Source organism: Rhinolophus sinicus, chromosome 1 (assembly GCF_057876585.1).
Source record: "Rhinolophus sinicus isolate RSI-liver-muscle chromosome 1, RSI-T2T, whole genome shotgun sequence".
Classification (NCBI taxonomy): Eukaryota; Metazoa; Chordata; class Mammalia; order Chiroptera; family Rhinolophidae; genus Rhinolophus; species Rhinolophus sinicus.
In genome coordinates this window covers 60,245,125-60,261,321 of record NC_142501.1, presented here as the reverse complement: position 1 = coordinate 60,261,321, position 16,197 = coordinate 60,245,125, and the positions used below count along the sequence as shown (strand labels likewise).

The 16,197-nt window shown below is 34.4% G+C and overlaps 1 protein-coding gene across 3 annotated transcripts in view; it reads right to left on the bottom strand.

Annotated features, from left to right (window-relative positions):
• SLC16A7 (solute carrier family 16 member 7) overlaps nucleotides 1–16,197 on the bottom strand; it is a 156,331-nt gene that overhangs the window by 11,823 nt on the left and 128,311 nt on the right. For all 3 annotated transcript variants that reach the window (XM_019742386.3, XM_019742388.3, XM_019742387.3), the window contains exon 4: nucleotides 165–308. In XM_019742386.3, the coding sequence (XP_019597945.1) occupies nucleotides 165–308 (144 nt within the window). The remainder of the gene's footprint in view (nucleotides 1–164; nucleotides 309–16,197) is intronic.

The following is a 16,197-nucleotide window of genomic DNA, read 5'->3' as shown; positions in this document are numbered from 1 at the left end:
CTGTATTTCAATAAATGTAGATTGTAGAACATGGAAAAATAAGACATCCCCTGAAAATACGCTCTAATGCACCTTTTGGAGCAAAAATTAATACAAGACCCAGTCTTATTTTCTGGGAAACATGGTAAGTGTTAAGAAGACAATAAGCGGAAAACAAAACTTACCTCCAACGAATCCGACAGTGAGGTAAAGCTCTATTACGCTGGTACTAAAAGAGGCTGTGACCATTCCCAGACAGCATAACAAGCCTCCTGCTAGTACCACTGGTCGGCTACCATATTTATTCACCAAAACACTACTTATGGGACCTGAGGGAGAGAGGAGATTAAGAAACACTCAGTTACTGGGTCATTTATTTGTAATATTTTTTTCATTTTTGAAGGCTAAGAAAGCATATTGTAATGACCAAAGAAAAATACTAGTTCACATGGTATATAACAAAGATTTTTCAATACTTTCCAATCAATTTGACTGGTTATCTTTAACCATATATGTGAAAGCACAGAAAATCATAAGGTAGAAGTGTTTAACATACAGTTTTTCATGACCATACTCATTCAACTTTTGATGGAAAAGTTATTCAACAAGACATAGCTAAATTGTCTAACTACCTTAAGTGCAGGTAAATTTATGTAACAAAAATCTAGGGATTATATAAATGACTTGTGTTAGAATTTTATTTTTTAGAATAAAAATGTGTGTGAGCACGCACACATACGATACATGCTCTTAGAGTTAATTTTTTTTAATTATAACCCACTATGATTTTTATTTTTTAAAAATATTTTATTAAAAAATATAGCTAACATACAACATTATATCAGTTTTAGGTATACACCATAGTTATTAAACATTTATATACCTAAAGAAGTGATCACCATGATAAGTCCAGCAACCATCTGACACTGTGCCATGCTATCACAGTATTATTGACTATATTCCCTATGCTGTACATCATACCCCTATGACATTTGTTTTATACCTGGAAACTTGGACTTCTTATTGCCTGTCACCTTCCCCCTCCCTTTTTAAAAATTTTCAATTACAGTTGACATTCAGTATTGTTTTATATTAATTTCAGGTGTGCAGCATAGTGGTTAGACATTTGTATAATTTAAGAAGTGATCCCCCTGACTCGTCTAGTACCCACCTGGCATTATACATAGTTATTACCATATTATTGACTGTATTCCCTATGCTTTACTTTACATTCCCATGACTATTTTGTAATTACCAATTTATGTTTCTTAATCCCTTCACCGTTTTCATCCTATCACCCAAATCCCATCCCATCTATCACCCTGATAAATCTAGTATCCATCTGACACCACACAGTTATTAAAATATTATTTACTACATTCCTTATGTTATACACTACATTTCCATGACTACTTTGTAATAACCAACTTGTACTTCTTAATCTCTTCCACTTTTTTCACCTACCCCCAATCCCCTCCCATCTGGCAACAATGAAAATATTCTCTGTATCTATGAGTTTGTTTCTGTTTTGAATGTTTGTTTATTTTATTCTTTAGATTCCACATATAAGCGGAATCATGTTGCATCTGTCTTTCTCTGTCTGACATACTACAGTCAGCACAATACTTTTCAGATCTGTCCATGCTGCTGCAGATGGCAAGAACCCATTTCCTCCCATGGCCGAACAATATTCCATTGTATATATGTACCACCTCCTCTTTATCCATTCATACATTGAAAAACATCTAGGCTGCCTGTACATCTCAGCTATTGTAAATAATGCTACAAGGAACATATGGATGTACATGTCCACTCAAAGTGGCATTATGGATTTCTTAAGATAAATACCCAGCAGTGGGATTACTGGGTCTTTCTATATCTCTTGTTATAGTCTTTGTTTGAAAAATCTATTTTGTTTTGTATAAGTATTGCTACCCCAGTTTGCTTGCATTTTCATAAAATAACTTTTCCCATCCATTTACACTCAGTCTGTGTGTGTCTTTAATTCTGAAATGAGTCTCGAGGAAACAGCATATGTAAAGCTTTTGTTTCTTATCCATTCAGCCACCTTATGTTTGTGATTAGAGCATTTAATCCATTTACATTGAAACTAAGTGTTGATAACTATATAGTTATTGCATATAAATATGTATTTTATTATTCACATTTTTAATCTTTCTTTTTTTTTTTTTTTTTTGCCCCATTAAGAAGTCCCTCTAACATTCCTTGTAACACTTGTTTGGTGATGATGACTCCTTTAGCTTTATCTTGTCTGGGATGCTCTTTATCTCTTCTTCAATTTTAAATGATAGCCTTGCTGGGTAGAGTACTCTTGGTTGTAGGTCCTGGCTTTTCATCACTTTGAATATTTCCTGCCAATCCCTTCTGGCCTGCAGAGTTTCTGTTGAGAAATCAGCTGACAATCTTATGGGAGCTCCCTTTTAAGTAACTAGCAGCCTTTGTCTTGCTGCTTTTAGAAATGTCTCTGTCTTCAACTTTTTTCATTTTAATTATGATGTATCTTGGTGTGGGCCTCTTTGAATTCATCTTGTTTGGGACTCTTTGTACTTCCTGGGCTTGTATAGCTATTTCCTTCACTAGGTTAGGGACATTTTCTGTCATTATTTCTTCAAATAGGTTTCCAATTCCTTGCTCTCTCTCTTTGCCTTCTGTTACCCCTATTATGCAAATATTGTTAGACTTGATGTCCCAGAGATCCCTAAACCATCCTCATCTTTTAAAAAATTATTTTTCCTTTTTGTTGTTCTGATTGGGTGTTTTCTGCTACTTTGTCTTCCAAATCACTGATTCAATCCTCTGCTTCATCTAGTCTGCTGATGATTCCTTCTAGTGCATTCTTCATTTCAGATATTGTATTCTTCACTTCTGACTGGTTCCTTTTTATCATTTCTGTGTTCTTTTTTATGCTTGCTATCTCTGTTGAAGTTCTCACTAAGTTCCTTTAGCATCCTTTAACCAGTGTTTTGAACTCTGTATCTGGTAAGTTGCTTGCTTCCCTTTTGTTTGGTTCTTTTTGTGGAGTTTTCTTCTGTTCTTTCATTTGGGATATATTTCTTTGTTTCCTCATTTTGGCCGCCTCTCTCTGTTTCTATGTATTAGGTAAATCTGCTATGTCTTCTAGTCTTGCCATGTGGGTTTATGTAGTAGGTGCCCTGTGGGGCCCTGGCACAGTCTCCCATGCTGGGTGCTCCAGGAGTGTCCCTTGTATGGGTTGTTGTGCCTTCCTGTTATAGTTGAGTTTTGATTGCTATTGGCACATCAGTGGATAGGATTGACCCTCAGACTAACTGGCTGGGTGGTTTGGACATGTCCACAGCTTATGGGCTACTATGTAGATGGCTTACCCCATGGAGTGGGATTTGCCCCAGCTAGCTCTGGTGCCTGTTGAGACTACCTTTCGGGTATGCTACTTGTGGGCATAATTTGGAGGTACTCTGCTGTGGTCTGAAGCCAACCTCCAAGTACATTTGTTCTGTGGCCTTTTGGGAAGTGCTCTGGTGCCCAGATCAGCCCAGATCAGCCACTGCCTATAACTAGCCACTGCCTGTGACTAGACGGGGACTACCTGGTAGGAACTACAAAGCAATCCATGGTTGGTCGCTGCTTGTGCTGGATGTTGAGGTGCATGGGAGAGGCCATGCTGCAAAGCAAGGATGTACGCCACCAGTACCAGGCCTGGGGTAGCTCCACAAAAAGCTAGGACACTCCAAGGCTGGCTGCTACCTACTATCTCCCATAAAGTTCAGCCACTGATAAAGCGTCCTGTGGTATATGAGTTGGGTGTGGCAGGGTCTCAGTGAGTCACCAGAGTGGAACGAACAGAGCTCACTAGACCAATTAAGATTCAGATTTGGCCCTAGGAGTGGAGGGAGGATTCATCACAGGAAAGATGGTGCCCACCTGCTGGCTTCATGGAAGGGGGAGCCCACACAGGGAAAATGGCAACTGTCCTTACAGTCCTCACCTCTAAGTTACATAAGTCAGTTTTTCCCCATATGTCTCTGACACCCCTTGAGTCACTATCTTTCCACCAAAGCCCAGGGTGAGTACCTGTGAGTGAGTCTGTGTGCAGACCCTTTAAGAGGATATCTGGGTTTCCTACAGCCTTCTATCCCACCCAGTCAGTTGGAATCCCAAATGTTTTTTACAGCCACATGCTGTGGGAGCTCTTTTTCCCAGCACCAGTACTTTGGGCTGGGGATCCTTGAATGGGGTTGGGATCCCTCACTCCTCTAGGGGGATCCTACTTAGTTAAGATATCCCTCCCGATTCTCAACCACCACACAGAGGTTTGGGGTCAGACCGTTTCGCATCTCCATCCCTCCTACAAGCCATGACATTGCTTCTTCTTTATATCTTTAGTTATAAAACTTCTGTTCAGCTAGACTTCAGATGGTTCTCCAGGTTGATTGATATATACCTTGGTTGTAAGTTTGATGTGTTCATGGGATGAGGCAAGCACAGCATTTATCTACTCTGCCATCTTGGATCAAATTCCTGATTTTTCCTTAATACCACATTTCTTTGATTCTAAGACACCAATTGTTTCCATAGCTTATTATATTAGAAATAAAGATGTCTTACATTTGATGGTCTGTTAACAATCCCTGTCCATCAGATGGCAGTCAAGGTAGTACTGTAACTATCATGGCCTATGCATGCTTAAATTTGGTTGTTATTTCTGTTATTTTGGTTGGATAATGATAATATCTCACATTTCAATCAAACCATTTAAGGACATTTTGAAAAAGTAAAATGGAATCCTCATTATTGTCTGAAAAAATCATCTGTTGACACATTCTGGTAAGGTCAAGAAAAGTACCAGCATCAAATTTACCAAATGGATGCAGTAGTTTAAATGAAATTACCAGAGAAAATGGTGGATCTCTCAATTAAAACGTACGTCCTCACCAACAAAGAAAACAATCTTCTGTGTGAAACATGAACATCAAGGACTCAGACTCAAAAACTAATTTAGAAGTGCTAGATACTGGATGGGAAGAAGGTTTTGGAATGCCGGACTCAATTTATTTGACATACCTTTTCCTGTGTGTGTGTGTGTGTGTGTTTGTGTGTGTGTGTAAAATATTCAAGAATGATTAAAATAATCTGTTTAACTATGTAAAAAATACTTTTTCTAATTATAAACTTAAAGTTCTAAATATAAATAAAGTATTGCATCTTATTTTAATGCAAAACTTTTTTTTTTCCAATGGTGTTTTATAGAATAATGCAACCGAACACTGAGGCTACCTTAGAGTCAGTGAAAGTCAATACTATTTAATGAGACCTGTCAATGTGTAAATGATTTGATTTGACATTTCCTTCTTAACTTAAAATTATATTTTATCTGAAACTAGGGACACTGCTCTTCTTAAAATTATTTAACCAATTCAATTCAACTCAAAGCACTTCAATATTTCTTGAGCTCTTAGTATAAAGCCAGTTGATACATACCAAGGGTAAAATAACAAAAAGCACAACTATAATCCTCAATGCATTATAGTGTGGAGGAAGAAATAATCAACAAATTATTTTAAGAATGGTGATGGATGCTTTGATAAATACTAGACTATCAAACTAATTAATGGACATTTTCCAGTTAGGTTAATAACAACAATCTCTTCTCAGGATCATTGATATTATGTATATTATTTTCTACGAGTATGTGGTGCCTGGATAACTAACAAATGGATTACTACATTTTATAAATGTGTTTGCCCAAATTGTGTAAATTTAAAGTGGAACATAGGCTATGAATCACAGCTAAATTTGCAATTTATAGGAAATAATTATATCTATAGATTGGAATAACCACATTAAGGCTTTTCCCCATTACTGTGATTAATTCAGGGTATTCCCTAAAGAAAAAGTTTAGAGGTGATGATGTTTGTTATTTTTCTTTTTTGAGGAGGTTTTGATAATTTCTACATTGGCAGCAGTCAAGATGCAGTAAGAGTTCTAATTTTAACAAATAATTTTTATTTAAGTTATATACTTTAGTTAAATGATATCCTGTAAGGATATACAATTCATCTATAATATTTTTTTTCTGGTAAAAAAAAGATATTTTATAAGTGATTATTCAGAAATAATCAAAGCTCCTTAGTCCTTAATATTAAATACTTACAAAATGTCATAAAAATGTTTCTACTTTGTAATAGTTGTGGATAAAAATTAAAATTATGATATAAAAATATATTTATTTTGTAAACAACATCTAAATGTGCATTAGCTTGAAGAGGCATCTAACATTAGATGTAAAACACAACACCATCCATTACCTCTCTCCATCCTCCAAGCAGTTTGGTTATTGTATTAAAAAGACAGATGAAATGTCAAACAAATAAATAAATAAATTCTCATCACATGTGATTTTTATTAAACATGAGCTAGCTTCACGGGTGTCCCTTTTTAATGAATCATAGGCCTAATTATATTTTGCGCTCATGCATTCATTCATTTATTTATTCATTTAGTCATTCCGGAAGTTTTTATTCAGCATGTGTTTTTCAAGTAATCGTGATGTTTAATCATTAGTTATAACAAAAAAGAAAATTCTCTACCTGATGAGAGTTATATCTGAGCCCATATCTAAGTGAGCAGTTATTGTTCATCCAAGTTCTTTGTTTTATTTACTTGTCAAGCAATTATAAAAAAATGGTGTGTAAGAATAATAATGTCTTATTTCCAAAAAATTCACAAAAGCATCAGATTCCATCTAAATCAGACTATTTCTTCTGATCCTGTTTTCCATTCTAAGAATTTTTAGTGTCAAGTATAATAGCCACATTCATGCTACCTATGAAGTTGTAAAAGAGAGCTTCATCAGAGAGAGGTGTAAGATCCCAATACTGTCACCATACTTCAGCTACTGTTTTATCTTCTGGAAGCTACTTCTGTCAGCTACTACTGTCTTTTGCGGTTGTGGCTCCATAACACTTAGCAAAAGAATATTTATTCTCTCAAGGAAGCTTTTGTGGGTTCTTATAAATTACAGGATTTGCCCACTCTTAGAGTTCCTATTGCATTTATAGTTGACAACACACACACACAACAAAGCATTAATTTACTCTCCATTTCATTTGTTTGAATATTGTTCATATATTCTATTCCAAGCTCTGTGAAGGTAGCTGTCATATAAACTGTTATTATTCATCAACATTTATTGAGTTATTACTCTTTGCAGACAGTGTGCTAAGATTTGTACGTGCATTATTGTATATGATTTTCATGGCAATCCAATGATATGATTGCCTAATTAAATCTTTGCAACAGTTAATAAAACTGAGGTGTACAAAGTGTTTAGATAATTTGTTCAAGATCACATCAGCATAAAGTGGTAGAATGTAAATATTAGCCCAGGACTATCTGATTATAAAACTTGTGTTTTTAACTACTGTGCAGAAAAGAGTTGACATGGCAGGGTTAAGACTACCACCCTAAAAAAGGTCTGATTGCAAGGTGGGCTCTTGGGGGGCATCTGGGAATATGGATTTCAGAAGTGTTCCCACCATTCCCTAGCTGATAAGAGTGGTTCACTGTGCTTAAAACATGTTACAAATGATGTGGTTTATGCTTAATATCTGCTTTCCTTCTGGAAGTCTGGAATTTTGGTACATATCACACAGAGAATGCCTGTGTGACCAGCAACCCAACATAAACCTTAAGTACTGAGTCTCTAACGCGCTAGCTTCTTGGTTAAACAACTCTTCACACATGTTGTCACAACTAGTTGCTGAAGGAATTAAGCCTATCCTTTGTGATTCTGTTGTGAAAGGCTCTTGGAAGTTTGCAACTGGTTTCCTCTGTACTTTGCCCCCTTTGCTTTTCCCTTTCCTGATTTGTTTTGCACCCTTTAATTGTAATAAACTATGGCCAGGAAAAAGACATTGTTTAGTTGTATGAATCTTCCTAACAAATTATAAACAGATGGGTTTTTTAATTCACATTTTAAAAATGTATAATGTACACACATACACATACACACACACACACATAAACACAGGTCTACTCTTTTGTATATTATTATTCTGTTCCGTAGACATAAACGCACAGTGCTTGTTTTTATTTATTTTGTATATTGCATGAGTACATAATAAATGCTGTGAGGAAGGAAAGTATGTTATGTAATGAACATTTCATAAAATATATTTGATCAATCTAAAAGCATGAATTGAAATTGACTATCAATTTGAGCCACCTAAAAATTTTTATGCATAGTATAAACACTAACAGAAGAAATGATAAACTGCTATAATTTATTTTTCATTTGCTTTATTTCCAATTTGTATATGTAGTATCCTGTCAAATCAAATGATAGAAAGCACTAGGGCAGGACCGGGAGAAAGTTGTTTGCAATTTCAGAAATCTATCTGTGTTTATACCATGGTATTTTTCTTACTAACAGAGACTTTCTAAACTTAAAATATTTTTCCAAGAGGTTTTTTGAATTAGTAAACTGTTACTATTTAAAGTTGGGCAGAGGGCGGGATCCTCTTCATTAGCTACTTGTTTGCCTGAGGTCTATGTCTGCACTGAAGTTGAGATTGATGAAACACTAGTCTACCATAATAAAAGATGAAATAATGCTATTTGCAATAACATGGATGGATCTTGAGATTATTACGCTAAGTGAAATAAGTCAGACAGAAAAAGTCAAGAATCATATGATTTCACTGATATGTGGTTTATAGTAAAACTGGAAACAACAAAAGAACAAGACAAACAAATGAAGAAACAAAAACTCACAGACACAGACAATAGTTTAGTGGTTACCAGAGAGTAACAGGGTAGAGACGTGGTAGATCAGGGTAAAAGGGATCAAATATATGGTAATGGAAAGAGAACTGACTCTGGGTGGTGAACACAGAATGTGATGTACAGATGATGTATTACAGAATTGTATACCTGAAACATGTAACTTTACTAACCATTTTCACTCCAATAAATTTTAATTAAAAAATAAATAAATAGAAAAGGTGAAATCTAAGCAAAAAAAAATCCACCTGGTTTCTCTCTCCGTGTGATGTCCTTTTATTTAAGTTCTGTGAAAAACGCGAGGGAGAGTCTCTGATACTTAGGAAGCATCTGTATTGTATTTGCTTGTAAAAAGCAAGAAGACATAAATGTGACCCAGGTAAATCATCAGTTAGCACACTGTTCAACAAATGCCCCAGTTTATCTTACTAGAGCTGATCCAGCTCCAAAAAAGGAATCTTTTTCAGCTGAAGACACTCACAGTGTGTTCACTCAGCATTCCACTAGTATTTTAAGTATGTAAAGGTTTTGAGTCAGTGGCCTGAGTAGTTGTAGAAATCAAGAGAGGGATTGATTAACATGCTAGATATACTTGGTGCATAACAGAGCAGTGGGTACTGGAGCGTGACATGGTCTACACTACAAGCTCATTTTGCATTTGTTGTTCCCTCTGTTTGGAATGTTTTCCCCTTTATATGTAAATGGTTTATTTTTCTCAGACACAGGTATGTGCAGATATAACACCTCTTCAGAGAGATTGCTCATCATTCCAATAGATGAAGCTATCAAACTTTAATGAGGTACTAAATGCCATGTTTTAAAAATGCATCTATAAATCTATAGCTCATTTTCCATATCTTATATATCACATTGACATCTTATCAAAATCTTTTAATATAAATCAAAGGGTTTGAAAGTGACCATTCTCTATGCCCAAGGACGAAAGTGCCAAGCACTTCCTTCATGTTTATAGGTCACATTATTCTCAACCACGAAAGACATTCTCATTTGTTTAAGGCTGGTTCAATGGCTTCATAATAAAAATAACATTTCTTGAGGACTTTGGCAGATTTCTAAGCTCTTCACATTAGAAAAATCACACTTAATCCTTACAACCCCTGTAAAAGTTGGTACTGTTTCTTCATTCCCTTTTTATGTATCAGGAAACTGAGGTGTGAAGTAATAACTTTTAAGTAATGCTCCAGCACTCTGCGATTAACTGCCTACGCTAGCTGTGTACACTCCTGCGAAGAGTCATTTTTCCTGGGAGGAATGATTATATCTCTTTTACATGCATGATGCTCATTCCTAAAAACAAAAATGTACATGTAATATCACATTACACAAAATTTATACTTGACATTCCCTGCTCTTTGGAATGTTTAAGAAGATAAAAAAATTAGACTGTATTTGCAGAAACTGTTGGTTGCCTACCCCCGCGCCATGCCTTCTTCCTTCTTCCTAACTGAATCTTGATTTTGTGTTATACCTAACCTCCTCTGTGAGACCCAGGCCCAATAGTGGCGAATAAATCACAAGCACTATAAGCCAATCCTGATTGGACCATTCCTATTACCAAATACTGATCTGAACATAAGCATTTGGGGGCAATTTTTATAGGGTAAAGTTTTCTGGGGACTTCTGAGAAAGTATTTCTTCAGTCTTATAAAACAATATAAAGCCTCTGAATGTTTCATGATAATGTGATGTCTAGAGGTGCCACAGTCATCTTTGGTCCACGGAGGTTCTCCCTTGAAGATTAGGTAGGTATCTAAGCCCGTGATTAGATCAAAGAGCCAATACGTCAGCCAAGCCAGGAGCAGCCTTACTGTAGACTTCTTGTGATACAATATCATAAAATTTCCTTATTAGTTCACCAATGGACACTTGACTTGTACCTACTTACAGTCTAAGATATCACAACTATGATGATAAGAGAAAAAAATTCAATTTCTATTAAAAATTTCATAAAATCTGTTAATACTATCACACAGTAAACAAGTAGTTAACGTCTACTAAATACCTGCTTCTCTTCCATAGTTTGAATGTTTACCTAGTTTCAAATAATTATCTCAGTGTGTCCTAACTACAGAAAGTTTAAAGTGATTCTGACGTTTCCAATTTGTTACACTCAATTAAATGTTGAAATAGTTCAATCTCAATGGGATTTTGGAAATGTGGATATGTAATTCAGAATGTACCCTGAAATATATATATGTTTCCATTAACCAGTAAGGAAAATTCAATTTGTAAATTGAAAATTCATATCTGTCTTAGGCAACTAATAAACAATATGACAATTTCCAAAGGATGTTAAAATACGTTTCCGTTCATGGATATTTTTTCTTCATAACTCCTATTATACATAGAATATTGCATGAAGTCCTATGAAATTTTATACTTTTTTCTTCCATCTATTCTTCAAAATTATTTTAAAATAATACTGGCATAATGTATTCCCTTAACCCATCTGTCTAATGTAACCCCTAAGCTTTTAACTGCTACACTACTCTGTTCCTCTTTTAAGATAGTAATAATATTCTACCTTGTGGTATATTTATTTGCATATTTGCATCAATCAGTAGAGTTTCAACTCTTGGAGGGGAGGAGTATAACTTTATACATATTTATAATTTACTTAGGCATAGGAGACAGTTTATTTCATAAAGTAGATAGTAGTTATTTTAAATTTAATTATATTAAATTATTTTCTAAATTGGTTTAGAATTGTCATATGCTACCATCACTTAATTGGCATGATATCAGTATTCATCACAGAAGACAAGACTTTAAGAGGATATTTAATCTACTAAGTGACTTTCTCTTTTTATTGAAACCATAAATAAAACAAAAAAACAATACATATGCCAGGTTAAAGGTCATTTTAGAGATGTGTATATGATCTCCATTCATCTTAACTGCTCTTTCTAAAAATACCTTAGTTTATGAGTAAAGATGTTTTAAACAAAATTCCTCACTCAAGTTTTGAGGTCCACTTACCCAACACCTTTGCCAATATCTACTATACTGTAGATAGTATAGATACTGTATATAGTACAGATTTCTGTCTTATCTATATAAATATGTATATATGTATATATGTACATATATATACATATATATATCACAAATACATATAGATGTATCTGTGTATGGGTGTGTGTGTTTTGAATCTAAGGGACTTAGTACCAAGACAACATGCTCTTAGTATTCTTTGTGTACCTTTGACATAAGTTCTAGTATATTATAAGGGATAAAGTACTACAGAGTAATAATAATTAGTATTCTCTACTTATTCCAGAGAACAAATAATAACTAATATTTAAATGAGTCTTCCCTTGGCTAATACTCTTGGTTATCAACTGTGCATCCCTTTTCTCTTGCTTTCTGTTTTGGAAGAACATGGATTCCCTGCAGGAGTCTGCTTTTCACCGTGCAGCCATATGCTCATTGAATTAAATTCTATATTGAGGTGAGAATCAATCCTGTTTTACTACTAAGAGAACCAATTAGGGAAAACTCATTCCCCTTTCCTCTGAATGATTTATGGCTGGGCTTACGTTACAATTCTGGCCACTAAGGCATGAGTGGAAATCTACTAGCGATTTCTAGAAAAAGTTCTCCTTTTCTTCAACAAGTTCTAAGAATACCACATACTACTTATACCAACAACACCTGCAATGATGGCCCACAGAAAGAGGAGTAACTGGACACATCGGCAACAAACATTGGTTTCCACAAACAAGCTTGTCAACTGCTTAAGGAAAAGAGGAAGATACTTGCAGTATATTTTGATTTTAAAAAATCCTAGCCAGAATATAGAAAATAACGTAAAAAATGAAGGAGTTAACTGTAAATGTAAGTTCAAACCAAAACCAAAAAATTGGGACTATACTAATTATTTGATAGAGAAAAGTAAGAAAATACTTTTAATAAGTGTAATATCACTAAATAGAAGGCCAGTGGAGATTTCCAGAGAAGAAATGGAATCTCTGAGCAGAGTGATAATATGCAGGTGAGGGAACTAAAACTACATTCATGAAGAGTAACTCAGAAAAAGGGCAGGACAGGCAAATGTGTAACACCTGAGATACTTGATAGGTATAGGATTCACACCTCAGAAAATTAAAATTTTTATGTGAAAATATATGGAAAAGAGTATCTCTAAGCATTGATAGATGCTGATGAGGTAATCGAATCAATGTGTTAGGATAATGTATAAAAAACAGTGAAGATGTTAGAGACAAGCAGAGTCAGGGAAACATGAATCCACTTTTCAGAAACAAACAATAATGTTTTTCATAGATTAATGACTTTGACATAAATTCTGAAGGTTTCTAGGAAAAAATTGTAATAGATCATTAAAAGACTTCTTTTTTTTTTTTTTTTTGAAGCAATCATTTATAGAACCCAGCATGTTTATCAATTAAAGCTAAACTCATTTATTTCTGTATTTTGGTCAAAGAAATACAGAAAATAGTACACCAATCTTTTTCTAGACATTTTATCATATCTCTAATGAAATTCTAGGACATAACATGGAAAACATGTGTTGAATTTAGGGTTAATTGGTTTATTAGGAAAATGTTAATGATTAATATTAACCAATTTTATAGGAAGTGTTTTAGTCAGCAAGTCCCACTCAGATCAACATTGTTATGCTGACTTCACGTAATAGAGAATTTGTGAATACCTCCCTCCCCCAAAAAATCCATCTACATTATCAGAGCTTTTTTTTTTAATTATATGTATTTAAGGTGTAAAACACAATGATTTGCTATATGTGTACATTGTGAAATCATTACCACAGTCAAGTTAATTAACATATCCATCACCTCACAGTTACCTTTTGTGTGTCTCTGTGTGTGTGTATGTGTGTGGTGAAAACGCTTCAGATTTACTCTCTTAGCAAATTTCAAATATAGAATGCATTATTATTAACTATAGTCACCATATGGTACATTAGCTCTCCAGAATTATTATTCATTTTATAACAGAAAGTTTGTACCCTTGACCAACATCTCATTTTCTCTACTCTCCCCAGACCCTGGCAACCCCTGTCCTACTTTCTGGTTCTATGAGTTCAACTCTTTTAGATGCCACATGTAAGTGATACCATGCAGTATTTTTTTTTTTTTATTGTGTCTGGCTTATTTCACTTAGCATAATGTCCTCCAGGTTATCCATGTGGTTGCAGATAATAGGGTTTCCTTCATTTTTAGGGCTATTATTTGTATACCACACTTTCTTTTATTTATCCATTGATGGACACTTAGGTGTTTCCAGATTTGAGCTACTGTGAATAAATACCACAGTGGGAGTGCAGATATAATATACCCAGCCATGGGATCTCCAGATCATATGGTAGCTCCATTTTTAACTTTTTGAGGAACTTCCATATTGTTTTCCATAATGTCTGCAACTATTTAAACTCTGTCCAGCAGTGTACAAGGGTTCCTTTCTCTCCACATACTCATCAACATTTGTTATCTCATCTTTTTAATAATAGCCCTTCAAATACTGTGTTTCCCCCAAAATAAGATGGGGTCTTATATTAACTTTCGCTCCAAAAGACACATTCGGGCGTATTTTCAGGGGATGTCTTATTTTTTCACGTACAACAATCTACATTTATTCAAATACAGCATGTCATCTTCTTCTGGAACATTGTCATAAAGTAGTAACTGCGTCCGTCTGGCTGACGATCTTAACTGGGGCTTATTTTCGGGGAAAATGTTAGGTGTGAGATAATATCTTGCTGCGGTTTTGATTTGCATTTCCCTGATGATTAGTAATGCTGAGCACCTTTTCATATACCTGTTGGCTATTTGTATGTCTTCTCTGGGAAAATGTCTAATTCAAGTCCTTTGCCCATCAGAGCTTCTTAACTGAGATAAAATCTATTCTTACAGGGGACATTTGGAAATGTTAGAGAACACATCTGTTTCCACAGAAATTTGAAGCACTGTTAGTATTATATTTGGTAGATGGGATCAGAGATGCTACACCTCCTGCAGTAGCAAGACCTACAACACAAAGATTTGCCTAATCCTAAATTCCATTAAGCTCCCATTGAAATACTCTGGGCTAGATAAATGGAAGTAGATTACCTGAAGAGGGGAGTTCTTTTACACATGAACACTTGATACAATGTTATATGAGGAATAGTTGGAAAAAAATGTATATATTTATCTAGGAAAAATATGACGTAGGAAAAACATAATAGCTTCCTTTCATTATTTGAAAAATTTTTGAGAGAGTTATTAGATAGGACAGAAGTTACAGAAGGTTGATTTTGTATAAGAAAGATATTCTTAATTCTTTAAAAGGTAGTTGCTCACCCTTAAACTGTTCAAGTAAAAGTTATGTGACCACATATTAAGAATATTGGAGAGTGACTTAAGAACTGAAGGTTGGTCAAACATTTGTGGGTTTTTTTATTCTAAGATTTTCAAACAGAATATCTCATGTATCTTACAAATAAAAGATACAATTTAAAACATGTTAAATCACAAATTTATTAAATGACTAATTCTGGTCTAGTTTTGACATTATTTTTAAGTTTAATTGCTATGGTGCCTACCAGAGAGGCTTACATTCTTTAAAAACAATGCATATTACTTATCAAAAATTGTTTCCTACAATAAACATGCAATCTGTAGACTCATTATTAGGTAAAGTGCTAAATTGGGTTTTTTACCTTGTTGATTTCGGTATTTTAGTATTAACAGTCATCATTCATGACATTTATTATAATTTATTTATAGCATTTTTAAATGACATGACAATGAAAGAATGATAGAAAAGCACAGAACTTTAAAAAGTTGCAAGTGAATCTCAACATTTTGAAACACACACAGTTAATTCTGTTTAAATTAATAAGAATCAACTCTAGTTGTTCATCAAAAATTAGATGTTTAACAATGAAATACTATTCAGCCATAGAAAAGATGAAATATTGGCATTTGCGACAGCCTGGATGGATCTTGAGAGTATAATGCTAAATGAAATAAGTCAGACAGATAAGGACAAGAACTGTATGATTTCACTCATATGGGATATAAAACAAAAAGAAACAAATGACCAAACAAACCAAAGTCACAGATATGGACAACAGAATAGTGGTTACCAGAGAGAAAAGGCTAAGAGAGTACAGGGGGACAAATACAAGGTGATGGAAGGAGTCTAGACTTGTGGTGAGCTCACAATTGAGTATACAGACCTGAAATTTATATGGATAATAAAATTAAAAATGCTACCCCAATAAATTTAATTTAAAAAATTAGATGTTTAGCATTCTATTGGAAAGGTATGAGGGGGATACTACAGGAAATTATGTAATAGAGGACTAGTTTCTCATTGCAAATGGAGAAATAAATGAATAAATGGCAATGTGGTTTAGTAAAGTGGCAAAAAAAAATTGTTATGGTTCTACAG